The following is a 21,707-nucleotide window of genomic DNA, read 5'->3' on the forward strand; positions in this document are numbered from 1 at the left end:
CGTCAAATGAAAATCATCACTGCATTTTATTTTTACAGCGGTAGGAAAAAGTTTTGGCTCTTTCATTAAAAAATAAAGCCATTTTGTGCTCTGGGTTTTAGTAAAACTTCATTAAGGAGATTTCAGATGTAGAAAATAAGATCCATTACATTTCAAAATGGAAAAGAGTCTAGTCTACCTGTGGAAACTTTTACTCTATGTGCTTTCTACTGGATAGGAAAAAATAAACTGAAAAGAAAGTAATTATAACTACACAGTCTCATAAAACTGGAAAATGCAATTGTAATTAACTTCAATTAATGTCCATGGGTCCTGATGAAATCCATCTGCGGGTCCTGAAGGAGCTGGCAAATGAAGTTGCAAAGACACTGGCCATCATATTTGAAAAATCATGGCAGTCAGGTGAAGCTCCTGATGACTGGAAAAAGGGAAATATAACCCCCATTTTCAAGAAGGAGAAAATGGATGACCCAGGGAGTTACAGCCCAGTCAGTCTCACCTCTGTGCCTGGCAAAATCTTGGAGCAGGTTCTCCTGGAAGGCATGCTAAGGCACATGAAAAACAACAAGGTGCTTGGTGACAGCCAGCATGGCTTCACAAAGGGGAAATCCTGCCTGACCAATTTGGTGGCCTTCTATGGTGGGGCTGCAGAACTGATGGACAGGGGTAGAGCAGTTGATGTCATCTACCTGGACTTGTGCAAAGCGTTCGACACTGTTCCACACAACATCTTTGTCTCTAAATTGGAGTGACATCAATTTGATGGATGGACCACTCGGTGGATAAAGAACTGGCTGGATGGCCGCACGCAAAGAGTTGCTGTCAATGGCTCAATGTCCAGCTGGAGACCAGTAACGAGTGGTGTCCCTCAGGGATCGGTGTTGGGACCGGTCTTGTTCAACATCTTTGTCGGTGACATGGACAGTGGGATTGAGTGCGTCCTCAGCAAGTTTGCCGATGACACCAAGCTGTGCGGTTCGGTTGATACCCTGGAGGGAAGGAATGCCATCCAGAGGGACCTTGACACGCTTGCGAGGTGGGCTGATGCCAACCTCATGAAGTTTAACCATGACAAGTGCAAGGTCCTACACCTGGGTCAGAGCAATCCCAGGCACAGCTACAGGTTGGGCAGAGAAGAGATTCAGAGCAGCCCTGCAGAGAAGGACTTAGGGGTGTTGGTGGATGAGAAAATGAACATGAGCAGTCAGTGTGCGCTCGCAGCCCAGAAAGCCAACCGTATCCTGGGCTGCATCAAAAGGAGCGTGACCAGCAGGTCAAAGGAGGTGAGTATTGCGTGCAGTTCTGGTGTCCTCAACATAAAAAGGACATGGAACTGTTGGAACAAGTCCAGAGAAGGGCCACGAGGATGATCAGGGGACTGGAGCACCTCCCATATGAAGACAGGCTGAGGAAGTTGGGGCTGTTCAGCCTGGAGAAGAGAAGGCTGAGTGGAGACCTCATAGCAGCCTTCCAGCATCTGAAGGGGGCCTCTAGGGATGCTGGGGAGGGACTGTAGTGACAGGACAAGGGGTAACGGGTTAAAACTTAAACAGGGGAAGTTTAGATTGGATGTAAGGAAGAAATTCTTTCCTGTTAGGGTGGTGAGGCACTGGAATGGGTTGCCCAGGGAGGCTGTGAATGCTCCATCCATGGCGGTGTTCAAGACCAAGTTGGACGAGGCCTTGGGTGATATGGTTTAGTGTGAGGTGTCCCTGCCCATGTCAGGGGGGTTGGAACTAGATGATGCTAAGGTCCTTTCCAACCCTAACTATTCTATGATTGTATGATTATTGTTTCACATTGTTGAGTTAGGAACTTGTGAGAACTGTCTGAACTAGCAAATGCAAACAACTCAAGCACATGAACACTACCAAAAGAAACATTTTTCAAATGTATGGCTTCCAAACCTCTCAAATATCTGTGGATTATTTTTCTACCATTAATGTACCACAGTATACCGATTTCGGTCAGTATTAGAAGGAATTTTTTAGATAGCGTGGAATTTAGAATTTTCCAGCAAAAAATAAGCTGGAAGTGGCACCCAATTAGTTTGTCCTTTTCTTGTAACAAATTGTGGAAGGAAGACACAGAAAATTATCTTTGGCTAGATGCATGTCTTGCGACTGGAAAGTCTCTCATGCCTGACAAGAGACATTCTTCTTACTGGTCTCCCTGCCTCCACTATCCAAGCAAAACTGAATCCTCTGATTACTTCATTCATTGCAACATTATCACTATACAAAGCTGGAAGAGAGTAACACTTTCCTATCAATCAGGTGTATTTTCCTACACAAAAGCCACTGTAGTTAAACACTCAGATTCCAATCAGGCAAAATGATGCATGCGATACCCACACAGCTGTGAGTTAGCTGAACTACACATAAACAGAATTCATACCTGGCCATCTCATTTCTTAGGTCACTGGACAAAGCTGGAGCCTAAGGAGATGCAGGAGATGAGGACTACGATATTTCATGAGTAGATGAGTCCACACGTTCAGCAGAAGAGTGAGGTTTCACATGCACTGACATTAAAGCAAAGCACTTGAGAGCTCATGCACTTACCGTTCGTGTAAGGGTTGACGGTCTTTTTATTTGTCATGACACGTGCTGTTGCATTATTTACCTAAGTACATAGAACACTGGATTAGAAGGGGCTATAGGGAGGATCCACGTTACTATCAAATGCATGCATTATTACTGCTATTAGTCATGTAAAAAATAAAATGCAATTTAATTTATAGAAGGCAACAGGTGCATAACAAAATCATACTATTTATAATTACATTTACTTTCATAACCATTTTAACTTACAAATCATTTCAATAAAGCAACATCATTTAAACTTTAATAAAAAGACATTAAAAGCAAATTAAAAGGTACTGCATAATTTAAGACTTAAGAGCATGCTTGTATTCCATGATAACACTGATACAATAAATACTCAGAAAAAAAAAAAGAAGATCATATGAAGGAACATGCAGTGGAGTAGAAAGGAAAGAGACAAGGTACAAGGAAACAAAGAAAATGTCAAAAAAGGGACAAACGAATTTTAGCAGTGTGCAACATAACCCTTTAGAAGAGAAGTACCATTGGAAAAGCAACATCTAGCATTCAACACTTGGAACAAGAGCCTTTTTCATTGCAAGAATTAACAAAATCATTCAAGCTTTAAAATCACAGCTAACAAAAGGATAAAAAGAGGGTGCATTATTTAACACAATATGGAGTTAACAATCTGAGTAAGATGTGCACGAAGTCATATCCTCAATCCAATCAGTGCCTCCCAGGCTTGCTTAAAACGTACACTCAATTACAGGCGTACCAATATAGAAAAAAATGTAGCATCAAGAAAACTTAATACAACAAGTCAAAAAAATTCACGTGGTATATCAGCGCTAAATACGTGAAACGGCAGATGGACTTCTCCACTTACCATTCAGCACCATCGCCAGCATGGGTATGTATACAGTTACCATGGTTACTGAGAGTTTGGTGAGGGCCCTAAGCGCTACCGTCGAAGGGGGAAAATGAAAAGGCAAAATATGCAACATCTTACTCAAAAGACGACAGCATTTTCAATTGGTATTTTTTTTTTTACTCTAACAAATACGACTGAGGCAGTATTGAAGGGGATCCAGTGGTATTAAAACACATTTGTCTTGGGTTTTTAATGGACAGGAGAGGCCAGGCCAGCCAGTCAAAGTAGCCTGATGGCTCCATTGCAAATTAAATGTTAAAATTGGTTGATCTCTTGTCTGGATTTGTTTCTTTTTCTTGTACATCTTTTGGATGCTTCTTTCCCAATCTGAATATTTTGAAAGCCACTGTGGATCCCGCATCAACCCTGCAGCAAAAAAAAAAAACAAAACAAAACCAAAAAAACCACCTTTTGTTTTTTTTTGTTTTGTCTGTCACACTTTTTTTTTTGTTGTTGTTGTTCTCAATTTTTTTCTGTTTTCTTTTTTTTTTTTGTTGGCTGGTTTTTGGAATCTACTGCACCCATTGAGTTACAAAACATTCAAAATAATACCTTCCAAAATATTAAAGCTTTCATTTGTTTGTTTGTTTGTTCAATTCTTTCATCCACCTTTCAGCAATAATGATAATAATAATAATAATTACAAAAGAAATAATAATAAAAAAAACCAAGTAAGGCCAGATTCTCTGTCTTTATATATAAATATATATATAAACAATGGGAAGGGGGAAGGGGAGCACACAGAAGACACCAATGATGCATCTGAAACAACAAATGAGAGTGAAGCAGACATTTAGAAAAAAGATGAAAAGGAAAATATTTTGAACATGCACCTCGATTTTACGGCCCTCTACCACGGTGCCGTGTAATTTCTCCCTCGCCCTGTCCGCATCAGCACTATTTTCGAAAGTTACGAAACCAAATCCCTGCATGCAGGAGGGAGAAGGGGGGAAAACAACATGCACATTATTATTTCAGTCAATGACCACTTGTTTGTTTATGTTCTCTCTCTTTAATTTATTATTTTCTTGTCCTTGCTTCATTTCTGTAACATGCAAATTAGAAAAATTATAATTGTATTGAGATGTGCAGTAAATAAGCGACAAATGTGAACAAATTTTTTCTGTCATCAGTTAGATAATACCCTCTGAGAAAGTCAAAGAATGATATCAAAAATACCTATCTACATGTCACTACAGAGGAAAATAAATCTAACAGTAAGAAAATGAAATTAAAATAAATTACAGTGTCTTCACATGGAAAAAAATGAACTAATGAGAAAAGGAAATGAACCACATTTTAATGACATGCAGATATCTCAATGAAATAAAAAACATGTGCACAAAATTCAACACTGAATGTCAATATACGCTAAAACATTGCCTACTTTATCATGCTGTCGTGATACTAAAAAACATTGTTCCCATGCAACACTAGGGTAACTTAAACTTTTGTCAAACTATACAGCCTTTACTTATTTTTTTATAAAAGAAAAAAAAAAAAAAAGAAAACCACCAACAGAACAAAAGTACTTTTAGAAAATAGTAGAAACTTCCTTGTATTAACAGATCAAATAAAATCACATGATGTGAATAGAAAAAGAAAAGGAATAAAAATGCAAATATTTTGAATAAGTTTAACTGCTTTATTTACTACATATGCATATAATTTCCCACATACAGAACATGCAACTAGTAAAACTCCAGAATCTCGTGTTAGTGGGACAGCAGAATACTCAACAAATAGGAAATACTGATTATGACAAATGCTTTGTTTTATGGTATAAGGCTAAGCAAACATTCCCAATCCTTCTACAACTCTTTACTGTGCAAAGTTAAATTAAACCCTTTACAATGGCAAATAGCTTGAAAAAAAATCGGACATTGAAAGCCATTTTGGAAACATACACCAACCCTTTGAAGTAATTCTTTCGTTGGCACTACAATGCCTTTGCATGCTTTCCCAAAGGTACCCGAACAAATAAGTTCCGACATCCTTGGTGGTTCATAATAAGAAACATTTGCCAGTTATATACAGCTGCCACTGCTGCACATATTCGGAGTTCTACTATAACCTTTTGCTTTCCTGCTACTTAAGCTTAAACTGAGTTAAAGGCTTCCTCAGCAGTAAGCCATACATCATGTCTCCTCATTCTCCAGTCCATTCACTACGTTTTGTGGTCAGTATTCGCCCACTTCTTCTCTGCAGTTCTACCTATCATGTACATAGTGACTGATTAAAATAAAGGAAGAAGAAAAAAAAAACCAACACCACAAAGGAAGATATTTATACATTTATTTATACATTTATGTACAATTATGAAACTAAAGCAAAACTGACACCAAGCATTGAGAAAAACAATGGACATGAACTACAAAACTAATTACTCAATAATTGATGAAAAAAGTTAAGAAACTATCAGGATCATTATACAGGTTATTTGGATTATTTTATCTACTCAAAGAGTACATTTACTTATGTCAATTTATAACACAGAAAGGAACATTTATATAGAACAGTTTATGCTCCATGCTTTTCAAAGTTGCTTAAGCTTGAGCTCAGACTACCAGCAGTTCCACTTTTACTTTCTCAAAACACCTGATTCCACCTCCTTTCTCTACTCTGCCCTCCACAATTTTAGCACAAAGCCACCATCTTGCTTGTCACAAGACACGGACGATGTAACTCTCTTCCCCAAAGCACCAAAGTGTTGAAAGTAAATTCCCCTTCTCAGTACTAATCCTGATGTTTTAGATGCCTGCATAGGCTTTTCTTATACCTAAACCCATCCTCAACTTTAGACTTTTATTTCTTCTTCAACTGCTTCCTCCCATCTTATGTGTAAAAAAAAAAAAAGGCTCACAATTTAGGATGCCATTAAGAAAATTTCACAGCAGACAACGTCGCTGAAGCCATCAATCTGATGAGCCTAGCTCTGTGTCATAGCATCAGTTCTCCCAATTCTAGCTGTTCTCGCCTCCTCCTTCTCACTGAGCAGCTGCCTCTTCTCAGAACTGCAATAATTTCGTAGGAGTTGTTTAGGTAAAATTTTGAATCAGACTTAGCTCACAGCACTACCAGTTAATTATTATTTTTTTCCAAACAACTGAAAGATAAAAACCTAATTATATTAAAAATTTTGAAAAAGATATAAAGTAGAGCCACAAGCCAAGATAAGACAGGAACTTCAAGGATTCTGAAAAGAATAGTCATTGTAATTTTTTGATTCCTTATGTTTTAATTATTATCATAATTAACTATTTAAATTAAGCTCTTATTATTTATGCAAAACTGTAAATTTAGCTAGCTGACACAGAAACCCAATCACAGAACATAGATTCATTCATCACACATTCAAATACTTACACAAACAGGTTAACGTTAATTTTATAGGCAGGTGATTCAACAGCTACTTTAGCTCAGCACACTATGTATTTTATTAACAGGTTATTTTTTGCATTTTATTTTTGAAGTCTGTCAAATGATTTAATAATAGCCAATTTAGTACGTGAGAACATTCTGGTTTAATTTGGGAGGTGCTCTGCAGTTTTTATTTGAAGACATATCTATTAATATACTACATACTAGATAAACAAATACATATACACACAGATTTAAGAAAGTATATATGTAGTATTCAGCTGTATAGAGCATTAATTTAAAACTGCAAAAAAAAAAAAAAGGTACTTTATGTTCCTGTACCTTTGTACCTTTGCAATTGTGCCTGAGACAAAGGCATGTGCAGCTCTGTGCAGAGTTTAAGTGTCACACCTGCAGAGTAGCATTAACAAGTGCACAGTAATGGAAGCTATATTTCAAATTGTCCTTCCAAGCTGAGGGTAGATGCAGAGAAAGTTAAGTTACCAGCAGTTTTTAATGTTACTTTTATCAACAGCTTCAAGAATTGTCAAATGTAAGCTTCATGAACACAGGTTGTAAGAAAGATCTATATCAAAACCAGACTGAAATTCTTGCAATTCTTATTAAGAGTTTCAAAATTCATCAGTGTTGCCATGCAATTCTAGCAAAATTATCCTGATTATTATTATTATGCCTCCATACAAAGAAAAATTTGTGGTATGAAACTTCTATTATTTTAGGGTTCCTTTTACGGAGAGACTCTCTTCTGTAAAATTATGTTATACTTTATGGTACTGCTGCAGCACTATGGTTTTTGAATATGCAATTCTTAACTATTACGGCATAAAAATAAGCTTACTTCTCTGTTTTTGCAAGAATCTGCTTAAACAGTATTTATTAGAATAAAAAGAAATAAAACCAGAAAAAAAAAATCTATCAATTCTTTTCTTCCAAACTGCAGCTAGAAACAAATTTGAATCTCGATCCTGCAAACTTTTTTTTACCTGTACTCAGTTTGAGACCACTTAGTAGTCCTTTCAGTTTCAGTGGGATTTTATGAAAACATAGATAAGCACTGCCAGGAATGGGACTTTAATCTGGTGCATCTTAAATCCTACAGAATGGACATGAAATGATCAGATTAAATAAATGAATAAATGTTAAAAAAAAAGAAAAAAAAAAAGAAAAAAAAGACAACAAAAGTCCCCTTTATTCCTAATCCTGTTTTCTAACTTTTTATGTAATTGAGAGACTCTAAGGGTAGTCCACAAATCAAAATACTATGTAGCTACACCTGAAATAACTAAACAAGATGAGAAGTAACATATATAAGCAATGAGATGCATCACAGAACTGCTTTTAGTACCTTCAGCAGCTTAGAGCCAGGCTGGATGCACTAATACAGCACTGGATAGTGAAGTAGAACACTAGGCCTTAAGAGTCTATGTCACAAAGTGTGTAACTGCGATAAGTGACATTACAAGGCTGACTAGCAAAACCTCCTCCTTCGAAATCCTTTCTAGGAGCTTGTTTTTGAGATGTTTTCACTGCTGCAAGATCACTATTAAAAACCTCTCAATTCAGAAATAACTCTTCACCCCATCCCTTGAACACTTTTAAAAAGCCTTATGTTTATGCAGTCCTATGCAAATGTGGGAGTTAGAAGTCCTACATACGTAAGATTTAATGCCTAAACAAAAGTGCAAACCACCACCAAAACACATGTACTCAGTTCCACTCCATCTTCAACAGAATCAATCAAGGTGGCAAACATGTGATGTGTTTTGAAATCTATTATACTTTCCAGTAGAAGCAGGTTTTGAACAACCCACATCTTTGACAAACATTACTGAAAAGCAGTAATTTAATGATGATAAATTTCAGGAGATTCTAAGACACAAAATTTCATACATTTAGATTGTTTACTGAAAAACTGGTAAATATTCCAACTGGGTTTGGGCTAGCAGGCTAGGGTATTAATTAACGAATGAATGAATAACTTTGGAATATAAACCACGACACTCCAGCTAGTCTATTAAAAACAAAAAAAAATGATGCCTTTAAGTTTAGAATACAAACACTTCAAGGGAAAAATAACAGAACTAAAATATATCAGATTTAAGAGAGATTTGTGATATATCTGATTCTTAAAGAAAGACATATTACAGTATGGTTGCAACAGGAAAAGAATTCCACCACTAATAATAAATCATATATGAAAGTTACAGGAAGACTGAAACGTTGGATAGACATTCTACTGTGTCTGACATGGCAGGGATGAAAAAAGTTATCATGCATATGTCATACACATAAACCCTGATAATGCAGCTGATATCACAGGTGAAGCATTCTGGGCTACAGTTTTTGCACCAGGTAACAATGTTAATACAGTCATAGCCGTCCTACCTTGCTTTATTTCTTAAATATCCAATAAAATGAAGTATGCATTTAAGGCAAAGTAATTTTCAGAAAAAAATTAAATGTTTGCAATACATTAAGAACTCTTTTAATCAAATAAATGTTAAAATAGATTGTTTTCAAAGGGTTGGTGTACTGAAGCTTTAGCTAAAGAGGAAAACATCTGCACTTAGATACTCTGCAACAATCGCATATTTTCTCAGCTAATTACTAAAGAGGATAGTTACTAGGTATCATTATTCATTTCAATAGGGGAAAAAAAAAACCTGTATTAATATAAACCTGCCTACAAATATCTGTAAGTATGGACTCATCTTATAAAATAAACAAGATAATTACCCTTGAAGAATAAAGACAGCAGAATTCAACATTCCCGTAAAATAGATGACAGTTTGGAGTAGCTAAAATTACCCCCTTCGAAAGATACAAAATGATTTTCATACCGCTTAGGAAACTCAATGACAGCTCAGAAGATGTTTTCACTAACATAGAATTTTCAGATATTATTTTTTGCAGCAGTGCAGTTGTTTCCTTTTACTCATATAAATATTTTAAACAAATTTTAAAATTCCAGAGGTGAATTAAACTGCTTACCTTTGAGCCTCGCTCATTAAAAATAATTTCAACATCTAAGATTTTACCAAATTGCTGCAAAGAAATAGAAAAGTTACATGAAAATACAATAATTTCAACACTTCTATCATATACAGTACAAATGTTGGTTTCAGAAAATAGTGCACCACATAAAAAAGTTAATATAAAATCAAATACAGCCAAAGGTATTTGACTATTTCAAAGGCAGTCTGAAACCTTTGTTTCAGAAGACTTTTTGCAGCTGCTTTCCAGGACAGTGTGGTTACTTCTGCTTTACAGGAATAGCATTAAACCAACTGGGAGTTTTGTTGCTGGATTCAAGGAGTGAAGATCTCTCTCCAATCTTGCTGAAAATGGATAACTATTACTCCCTAAGGAATTCTTGTCTTAATAAAGTCTACTTTGGAAAACTGGAATGGATACTTCCTCGTTGGCCATTTTTCCTTGCTCAGAAATGCACTTCTATTACAATATTAAATGTTATTACTATTGACACTACAATAGCACTCACAAACATCTAGGCATTGTTCACACACAGAAAACTTGACCATAGCTGCTATCCCAAAGCAAAGGCTTTATTGCATTTGTCCAAGTAAAAGAATACATGTTTGACCCAGGCAGTGTTCACTTAGAACACTTTCTGATATGACACATTTTGTGATGTGACACTGTAGTTTACCAGTGGGTCATTTCTGTTGTTTCATATGTCATTAACATGCAGTGTGGAACAGTGTTAGCACTGATAAGTGGAACAATATATTAAACAGAAAAGCAAAATTAGAGGCAGGCAAATGAAGAGTAATCTAGACAAAAGAGTCCAAGTCACAACCCACTATACTCCAGTCCTTTAAGATATAAAACACAATTACAGGCCAGAAAGGGCAGTATTCTTTCTCTAGCTTATTAAAGTGTTTCAATATGGTTACATAAAATCAACCATCATTTCTTATCCCTTAGCTTATTTTGTTTTTGCATTCACTATCTAATTCATGTTGTAACTGCAATTTTAGCCTATAAGCAGACATTGACTTAATGCTTAAATAATTCTCCTCTGCTGTATTTAGGTCCATGTAAAAAGATCATCTGCTACATGTGTAAAATGGCCATGATGCAGCATTACCATACTTCCTATCAGATTCAACTCACATCTTCAGAAATTCCATTTTTTCAATTTAGAAGCTAAACTTTTACTGTTACCAAGTCATTCTAATCTGGAAAACTCTAGCCATTCTTCAGTGTCAGTCTTTTGAGACCTAATACTTAGAAATACTGAAAAGACATGTATTTTTTATTCAAAAAAATAACTACAAAACCTACAAAGAACCCCAACTTTCAATTAATCTACTTTCAACCAATATAAATCTACTATAACTGGCTTGTTTCATTTAAATAAATTTGCATATTTTCTTGGAGGGGTTAATTATTATGACTTCTGCTATTTTGCAGATGAGCTGTAACCTGCATTTAGAGGGGGTTGCTTGTAGCAAGTCAGATATAGCAGAATAGTCACTCTCATTTCCCAATACTATATCAGGATTCTTTTTCCAGTAACTGTTTCCTTCACTTCATGGAAATGAATATTGAAAACCACAACATCTTAACTCACATAGAGAGACATTAGAAGTATTTAAAAATCTGAACTGAACATGAAACACGGAGAGAAGTATAGTGCCATGATGCTGCACTAACAAACTAACACAGAACAGAATTAAGTTTTAGTGGGTCAGAAATAAGAAAGCAACTTGGAGAAGGAAAACCTGGGTACTAGTAGCTGATTAAGTACCATTACTAGTTTTTATTTAGTGACATTTAAAAATAAACCTAAGAATTCTTGGAGCAGGGAGAAGAAAACTGGTCTAATCTGTCACGAGCCTAGAATTGATGGCACACATGAGATGTATGAAACACATCCAATGCACTTAAAGGCAGCTAATGGCCTGGGTAAAAGCAAAATTTGAGGGACATACAGAAAAAGACTGGCAAAAACTTTAGAAGCTCACAGACCTACAATACTTGTGGGGATGGGTGAGGATTCCTACTCCTGGACTTCCTGCCTACATTCAGCCCATGTCTTACTTATACATATTTGGGTCCCTTGCTCATGAGGTTAAGCATTTACTATTTCACATTATGCTCTCCAAATACCAATAAATACAGGCATATAAATCCAAATGTGTACAGCAGGAATCTATATGCATTCAGTATTTTAAGTCAACATAAATAGCTTTTTCTGAATGTAATGCAAAACAACATAATACATAGAATACACCCATCTATATGAGATACAGAAAAATCAGGAGAATTTCTTTTCCCAGTTATGACTGGCAAAATCGGATGTTTGGTTATAAATAAATGAAAAGTGAATCTTTACTAAAAATGGTTAAACTGTCTAAATCAGAAATACTGCTGTCACAGCTACATATAATATAAAATACCTGCAATACTAGAAAAGCATAAACAAAGAAATAAGAGTACTTACACCAAACATTTGTCTAAGATCTGGATCCCGGAATCTGAACGGTATATTTGAGACATGAAGCCTTTTTGGCTGTGATTTGTTTTCTGTGTTTTCAGAAGATTGTGTCTGTTGCTGGCCATCGGTCTGTGCTGCATCATCTGTCTGCTAAAAAGGTAAAGCAAAATAAAACACACTGTAAGCATTTCTGCCATTTTTAGTATAAAGTGGTGGGCTTGAATTCTCAAAAAAAAACTAAAAAGGAGTTAAATCTGCTGAAAGGTGCTGAAGAATACTAAAAGTTGTTCTTTAATTATATCATACACTGCCAAATTAATCACCGCGTACAGCACACATTCACTAGAAAAAGATTTTTAACAGGTATGTAGAAACAGCATAATGTTTTCTTTTGCATTGGTAGATGGGATTTGCAAGAAAAGAGGAGGAAAGAAAATAGTTGAATTAAACTACGAGGATCACCTTACAACTGTTACTCTATTTTCTCTGTCCTTCCTCCTCCTTCTGACCATATTAATCTTCCAAGTATTCATTTTCCTCTTGTGTTCTAATGTTCCAGTTCAGCTTATCTTTCCGACTTCTTTTCATTAAAGCAAAAGAAGAAATCTCCCATTTTCGGCTAGTATCAAATTTCTTTTAAGAGATGATCATTAAAGCAAAATAGAAGTGGTTTAATAAAATAAACCTTACCACACAGTTTTAGTACCAATAAGCCTGTTAAGAAAGAAGCAAAAGAACTCAAATAGAATAAATAATTTACATCAGCAGTAGCTACATATAAATCTAATTCTAGCAAGTTAAATTCAACATCATCTTCCCTCACAAATGCAAATGTTCTCAAATACTAAACATGGTATATAGCTGTTAAGAGACAAAAACATGTTCCATGCTAATCTCTTGCTATCTGAAACCAACTAAAAACCTAAAAATTTAGATTTTAGGTAACTGTTCCATCCATAGACACCACAGAGATTACTTTATACCTTCAGGCCTTAAAAGGAGAGAAATATGAAGGAAATTTGGTATATGAGAGCAGTTGGGGACTGGAAACTTGAAATACAACACTTCAGAAGAATTTAGGGTCAATTAGATGAATCTGAAGAGAATTAAAGAATTCTAAAGATGCTGTTTAGCTTCAGGAACAGAGGGTGCCCCTTGAAGAAAATATATCATCAGCATATTGTATAAATGCAAATTGAAAAAAGTAATTTCTGCTCATCATAGATGATGAGAAACAAGGAGTAGGAGATTTGAACTGTGCACTATTAGCATACCAAAACAACAACTTCCATGTGAGAAGCTGAACAGATATATTGCCAGCAAAAAAGCCAGTGAGGTTTCTGAAGATGATGCTACAATGAAGGAGCTACAAATAATAGGTAAAGTGAGTAAGTCCAAGCACTGTTATTTGTTGGGTATTTCGTCTGGATTTTACCACTTTTGTTCACAGAAGCCTGAAATCTAAAGTCGCAGCAAAGAATGTCTCAGAGTTTGGGCAGTGAGGACTGAAAATCAGAATCTTCAGAAAATCATCAACATCAAAGATTAATACCTGTCAATACTCTTAAAGAAGTCTGTGCCAGAATTAACATAGCTAAGCCATTTAAGATGTATTAAAGGGTTTGAAAATGTAACAGCCTCTTTACAAAACATATTATCATCCAGAAAGCTACGGATGTGACTAGCAGATCTGGAGAAGGATAACTACAAATTGAAACTGGAATGTGATGCTTATACAAAAACTTCCAGTAACACCAAGGAGGTAAAATACACAGAGGACAGGCTGCATTTTGTGAAATCCCAGAAAGGAAAGTTTCAAAGCCCTCTGGACTGAAAGAGCTAAAATGCAATTTATCTTACACATACATAATACATTTTAAGAGAATATTTTCATTGCTAGAGGATCTAAAGACCAGTGTTTGATATTTCTTCAAAAATTAATTGAAGTTAGTATAAGAGACTATCCTTGCTACATCTCTGCAGTTTTGTACGCAGTCAGACTGCATTCTGGTTCCTATTCTACCACATATTTTCAATTATGAAATATTAAAAAAAATTAATATATGGTAGTCCTAAAACTTATAATGAAAGTTATAAATACCGCATACAAAAGTAGACGACCAAATGCTCACATGCACAGAAATAAATTGAGATTAACTCCCGTTACTTCAGTGAGCTACTGAAGGCATAGGTGTTAAAAGAAATTAAAATTGAAACTATTCTTATAGGTAACCAAACCCAAACCAAAGAGGGTGTTTCAGAAACTTTTTTTTTTTTAATTTCATAAAAGATACTTGCAATATAAATATATGGTATACACTGAAACCAAATCCATCATCAGGACAGTTAAAATAAAATCTGTTGCTTTGTATAAAAATTCTTTATCTTTCCCAATCACTAAATTTTTGTTTCCTTACCTCAGGTGCAGAAACAGAAATCTTGTATTCTTTAAAAGACTTCACTCAAGTTCTTAAAAGACTTAACATTGAAGCTAAGTTCTTAAAATCAATTAAAATAAGAATGCATTTATTTTAGCCAGCCTAGTTTTTCCACAACTGTCACTACTACCAGTTCTTCTGTTTTCACTGAGAGGAGGTTACATGAAGTGAAATAAACCAGTTATGCTGAAAGTTTTTAGAAGCTAAGTAGTTGAAAAGGCTCCTTCTAACAACTGGCAACAGGCAGTCATGACTCTTAATAATATCTGTTGTGCAGTGATTGCCCAAGAGCAAGCAGTGGTCCCTGCTGAACTCCTGAAGGACCTGTCAAGAGTGCATCTAGTCCTTAAAGAGCTGCGGCTCCTTCTGGGGCAAGTGAGCCCCAAGGAGTCTTAGATCCTTCCATCTCACACCCAAAGCACACAAGATGCAGTGTGCTGCCTCAGGATCAACTAGCACTACACATTCTAGAATCAGAAGAAATACTGTAAAATACCTGAATTTAGCTGAAAACATTTTTTAAAACATTCCAGAAAAGAGTATTAATTCCCCTTACTAATCCCAATTTGCAGTATTAAATCCCCAGAAATACATACTTCGGACTGGGGAGGGAGGGGAACTATGCTTTCAAACCTTTATCTATCTCTAATACAAACCCATTTCCCAGGTCACTCCTGACTGGACACAAGAGTGCCATCTCCCATCCTTAGCACTTGTGGCACCACATATTATACACCAGAATGTTCAGCAAACCTGAAATCAGTGAGGGCCTCATGCATACTGTTAGGACAGAAAAAACAATTCCATTCTTCTTCCCAGAAAACACAGATTTTCTGTATCCTTTCCATCTATTACTGAAAGCATCCAGATTCAGTTTGTCTTTTACACTGGAATTGTAAGCATTACACTTTCATTGACTAATCTCTTCCATTTTCCGCAAAACAATGGTGGTGTAGACAGAATCTTTCACCCTCAAACCCTCTTTTAAACGTAATGAAATGCTGTCACAGAAGAGCTGTTGGCATGCCACTACAGAAAGAATGCTGTCTTCCATCTCAGCTTTTAAAGAATGGAACATAAACAGTAGGAATGCCTAAAATTGAACTAAACCTATTAACTCTTCCTGTACAAGCTGAAAATATGTTGTATTAGAATAGCTTGAAAAAGCTTTACCAAGTCTCTATCACTCTTCTATAACCTGTAACCAGATACAAAGCAGTTGCATATTTTTTAATCCCATACCAAGACTAGAGGAAGAACAGCCTAATTCTAGTAGGAGCTACCTGTAAAATATTTACAGGAAGAAAAGAAAGGGAAGAAAAACAACAGATTATTTTTTGTATATTAAATATATATTATATATTCAATGGCAAACAGAGATACTACATGGAGTTTCTCATGTATACAAACCCGCATAATGGTAAAGTTCTTTACAATTTGAAGTTTTAAAACACTCATCAAATTAAACAAACAAACCAAAACAGCTCAAAACAGCACCTGTTTTTTCCGGCTGCACCAATCAAGTTATTTCTGAGACAGAAAGAGCTTGTGAATGTCTTCTAGGCATTATTTGATTAAGCTGACAATATTATGTGAGCAATGGCTGAATACCCACTATGCTGTACTTCTGACCAAATTGATTTGTGTAATGAACACTTGCTCTGTCTCTTCTCTAGCCTGAATAGGGCTCTTGATTTAACCAGTGGTGCTGGAAGCCAAGCGAATTTACAGCCCCCACAGTCATTCTCTCTCAATCTGGAGAGAATAGCAGCAGCAGTACATGAGCAAGCATAATTCAATACATTGTGCTATAAGTGCAGAAAATAATATCAGAGCTCTGCAATATACCTGTTTGATTTGATTTGTAAACCTGATAAAAAAAAGCAATCGAGAAAAGTTCAGCAGAAAAAAAATATATATGCATCCTGCGCAAAAATATAACCAATACTGAATGTGTGCAAACTGAAAAAATCAGGCACAGTAAATCTACTTCATACTTTCCTTAGATAATATTGCACATTTTCCATTTAAAAAGGATCCAGATTCTGAAAAGTTACCTTTCCATTAAAAAGTCACCAAAGAGAATAATTTAAAACTGAGTTTGGGACTTCCTGGAAATACAGTTTCCCAAATATACTACAAGCAGTGTACTGACAAATATGACGGGTTTTTATCTTTCCTGTTTTCTTAAGTAGATTGTCTGATTAATTAATCATACTGGTTTTGAGAAATTTATATTATGAAAAGTCCTAGCTCTTCAACGTGCTTCCCAGAAGCATAACAACATAGAGGCAAAGGAGCTACCTAGGCAGATACCTCTGTCTGCGCTTAAATGCTTACACATAGGTGTACACATGACAAAAATTCAATTCTTGTGGTTTTTTACAACTGTGGTAAACATTACCAGAAGTAAGGGTAACTTTTGTTGTCAGCTGCATCTCTGTTATCCTTTTCTCATGAATAAAGATCAATAGTAAAGTCTTATTGCTTTCAGGATATTACAAGGTGAAATTATTTTTTCAAATTAATTCTAAAGATAAAAATATTCTAAATATCTCATACTGCAAGGCATGCTGCTGATGCCACATGAATTTATCCCCTTAAGAATCCATTTCTGAAGACAACGTGCACTGTTCTTTGTTCTGATCTAGTGCAAACTGCACATACATGTGGGACTTGCCACTAGGCACAAAAAAATGTAATAGATTAATCATGACTGCATTTGGTAAAGTTACTATGTTTCCAGTGTAACTGTGAATATTTCGTATGCCAGGAATGCTTGGTTTGAGACACTGAGACTTAAACCCTCCAGGGTCAACTCTGACCCTTCTGGTTTTTAGTGGTAAAATTCCTTTTTATTTCAGCTGGGTCAGAAGTTCACCCCGATATTATACATATTTGACAAACTCATTTCACCATCCCCATTAACTTCACAGATTACAAAAGATATAATATTAATGCTTTCACATCCTTTATAACATTTTGTATCCAAAGCATCAAATGAAAACAAACCAGAGCAATTACTTTGTCACCATACACTTTGACAGTTCTAAAAAGAAACACACTGAGCAGCCAAGTCCCTGTTCCATGAGGCCATCTTGTCCTGTCTCTAAAGCACTGAGCCATCACACTGCCTACTGTCCAGTCTATTAGCGCATAAGCGCAGTCCTCCTTCTATTTCATGACTCGCAAAAGCATGTCAGATGTTCAGTTGTGCGTTTTGTTTATATTAATAAAATACCTCTTTCAAAGTTGAGATAAAAATGCTTAGTTTGCAGGCTGTATTGCTCTCACAATTGCTGTACATGGAATGGTGTTTAGAAACAAAGGAAAACAAAATAGCTGCTCTTCTGTATGACCTCGTCCAAAACGCTAACTACCTAATGAAAGTATTTGCCTTAAGTAAGTTTTGTATCAGACAAAGAAGTTCACATTTCTTTTCTCCCAGACACACGGGACCAGAGTAGCCTTTACACTATTCCAGTTCCACATATGCTACATTCTGCGTTAAGTGCATGTGGACTGAGCAGTAATGGAGCCTGACACCAGAGCTTTCCTGAGCAAGTAAGAAAGATGACTCAACACCACAACTCACCCTGTCACCAATAGCAAACACTGCATTCTGAGTGGAGCCACGGCTTCAGGGATACTCAGTATCCAGATCACCTGGCAGTAACAGCCACTTGTGGAAATGCCTTCTGAATGTGGGCAAGACTTGCACCAGCTCTTGACTCCACAGGCAGCATGATTTGAGAGAAGTGTACCTTACTGAGTAAGGTGCGCAGCGACCTGCCTGTCAGAAGGGGCAGGGTGTCAGGAAGCAGACACTCTCAGTGCACCATTTTTAAGCCAGAAAAGACACCGCCTCCTCTCTGGAATATTGTATGTTAGAATTCCCCGATGAGTCATCAAATACAATTTACTACCAGGAAGAGAATGTAAGGTGGTTGACTCTGGCTGGGACATTTGCTTTAGATATACTGCAACACAAACATACCCCTGTAGAATCCCTTAATTTGATTTATAGACAAATGAAATAGAACCTGAATAACTTTGTGCTTTGCTTCAGCACTTTCTATGGTTCCTGCTACTGAACATGCTCTGGGGCTTCGGCATACTCAGTATTGTTCCAGGTTGAAGACTTTAAAGCAGTACTGATTATTTCTTTCATTTCTAGATGGATGCATTCTGGATGCTTATACCACAGGCTACAAGAAAGTGCTGCTATTACTGTGATAGCTTATGCATAGAAAGCTAGCTGCCTAAATAAGAGATCATTAATTTTGAGGACAGATAGGAGCAATAAGATAGGTTTCTTAAGTTTCTGGTACTGCAGGGCAACCACAGAGTTATTAATAACTTGGCTACATTAATTATTTTCCCAATCTATCTTCCTTAACAATATGTAATATAGCCCTTACATAGTGCTTTATGTTGCCATTGCTGGCTCATCAGTTTTCGTCTAAAATAGTCAGCAGGATAACAGGGAATAGCATATCAATCATGTCTGAAGTAGAATCACCAGAAACCATAAATGTTTTGGATTCTGAACATGTTGTCTCAAAACTTTAGGAAAATTTGCTGGTATAAAGAGCAGAAATGATTTTTAAAAGAATATTCATAATAGGTTTTAGTAGAGTATGGAATAACTAAGCAGTTGCCAAGTTCAGTTAAGGACATCCAATTGGTATCAGCATATCAATAACTTGAAATGGAAGAAGGAATTATAGTAGGTTGGTTTAATGCATTTTTGTTGTTTCCATCGATTCAATAACTATTTCTGACCACCTACTGATCCTATCCATGAGCATCACAACAATTAACAAAACTGTTCCCTCCTCTGCTGCATCCTGGCTTCATTAGCTGAGGGGACATGCATACACATAGGCACAGTTTTAGAAGTTCATTCTACATCTACAAAAAATAAATTATTGTGATATTTTCAAATGGTAATTTAAAAATAAATTATTTTGGTTTATTCTTCAAAAAAAGTAGACTGTTGTGGTTTAAGCCCACTCAGCAACCCAGAACCACACAGCAGCTCGCTCACTCCCCCGCCTTTCTCCCCCCACTCCCGGAGGGATGGGGAGGAGAATGGAAAGAATGTAACTCCCATGGGTTGAGATAAGAACAGTCCAGTAACTAAGGTATAACACAAACCACTGCTGCTATCGCCAATAATAATAATGATAAGGGGAATAACAAGGGAAGAGAATACAACCATTCACCACCCACTGACCAATACCCAACCTGACCCAAGCAGTGATCTAGCCCTTCTGGGTAAGTCCCCCAGTTTATATACTGGGCATGAAGTGCTGTGGTATGGAATACCTCTTTGGCTAGTTTGGGTGAGGTGTCCTGTCTCTGCTTCCTCCCGGCTTCCCCTCCTCCCTGGCGGAGCATGAGACTTGGTCGGAATAAACATTACTGAATAACAACTAAAAACATCGGTGTTATCAGTGTTGTTCTCAGGCTGAGAGTCAAAAACACAGCACTGCACTCTAAAAAAGAGAAAAATGACTGCTACTGCTGAACCCAGGACACAGACATACTAGGAAACCTTTTGGGGGTCAAAGGACAAAGGCATTAATTTAATCTAAATGAAATATCTTAAGCAGTGAAACACAGGCACAAAGAAATATTCAATTAATTTTGTTATTCCTTTTTCATCTGTTAGTCAGGACACTATTATTATTTCTGATGTAATTCTTGTTGCTTTTTAAAAGGACTTCAATAGCTTCAATGAAATGTTAAAGAATAACTTATTTTCTAAACCTGAAAGGCTCACGTAAAATCCAAACAGACAATAAATGAAAAAGTATCAAAACCCCCATGAAAACAAGTATACAAATTTTGATTAAAAGTTTTTTAGCATTTGAAAGGGAACTCTAGCTTAACATTGCACAAGCTTCTTTGATAAATCTATCAAAGTATCCCAGCAACAAAAAACTGTCAGCACTAAAAATGACTTGCTCGTGTTGTTTTTGCCCATTTATATTCTAGATTAATTTCTGTTATTTCTTTCACAATGGAGCTTGTTTTCTCATATGCCTAAAAACAAACATAATGCTAAGGGTGTGGTTTCACAATCAAATAAAGTCTCAGTGACGTACCTGACACAAAGTCCTGCCTTCCATGAACCCTTGAGACTCGGGTTCCTCCCACCCTGTGTTTACCCCAGCACTTGTACAGATGAGTGTTGGTTCAGGCCCATTGATCCAGCTGGAAACTTAGACTTCATTAAATGAGTTTGTGAGCTGATCCAATTCACAACTGAAGAAAGGGACATAAACATATTGATGATGCTAAATACAAGGAAACTGGAGGATAGGCCTACCCCTTTCTATGGCAGCATGGCCTTAGGTCACCTGAAGCCAGTTTGGAAACTGCAACTTATCCTAACCACAGAGAAAAACTTCAGGGATTACAGAGTTATACAGATAAATTATATATAACAGGAGTTGAAATGCTTCCTCTGAAAGTATTAATGGAGAAAGGATATGGTATGTTCTCAATATCCAAAAATACAGACCTCTGATCTAAATAGCATATCTGTAACAACAACGTTTAAGTGAAGAGGGGTAAAACAGACGAAGAAATATAGAAATGTTTTGTAAAGCTTACAGGTACATATGCCTTAGTTATGGTAGTTTTAAAACACCTCCCAAGTTACACTTTGAAAGGCAATCACGTACTGGCAATGAATCAGGACACAATGCTCTTGAGACCAAGACATTCTGACTGATGCAAAGCTTGTGGCAATAACCTGGAAATACACTCACTCTCCCTAAATAAGTTCTCTTATCTGACGCAGTTATTACCTTAATATATGAAAAAATTATTCACAAAACAACACAACTCAATACACAGGAAGGTGACTGTACTTTTACCTGGGGTCATGCATTCATGCACAAGCATCACTTATAAAATAGAATGATTCTTTT

At 36.3% G+C, this 21,707-nt stretch overlaps 1 protein-coding gene across 39 annotated transcripts in view; it reads right to left on the reverse strand.

The window, feature by feature from the left end:
- Positions 1 to 21,707, reverse strand: part of RBFOX1 (RNA binding fox-1 homolog 1) — a 1,284,179-nt gene that overhangs the window by 84,112 nt on the left and 1,178,360 nt on the right. For all 39 annotated transcript variants that reach the window (XM_061473743.1, XM_061473744.1, XM_061473748.1 and 36 more), the window contains 4 exons: positions 12,332 to 12,475; positions 9,853 to 9,906; positions 4,314 to 4,406; positions 2,565 to 2,625 (listed from right to left, as the gene is read on the reverse strand). In XM_061473743.1, coding sequence (XP_061329727.1) covers positions 2,565 to 2,625; positions 4,314 to 4,406; positions 9,853 to 9,906; positions 12,332 to 12,475 — 352 coding nt within the window. The remainder of the gene's footprint in view (positions 1 to 2,564; positions 2,626 to 4,313; positions 4,407 to 9,852; positions 9,907 to 12,331; positions 12,476 to 21,707) is intronic.

Source organism: Pezoporus flaviventris, unplaced genomic scaffold, assembly GCF_033815535.1.
Source record: "Pezoporus flaviventris isolate CSIRO_AGI_PZ_B2104156 unplaced genomic scaffold, CSIRO_AGI_Pfla_v1 ptg000078l, whole genome shotgun sequence".
Lineage (NCBI taxonomy): Eukaryota > Metazoa > Chordata > Aves > Psittaciformes > Psittacidae > Pezoporus > Pezoporus flaviventris.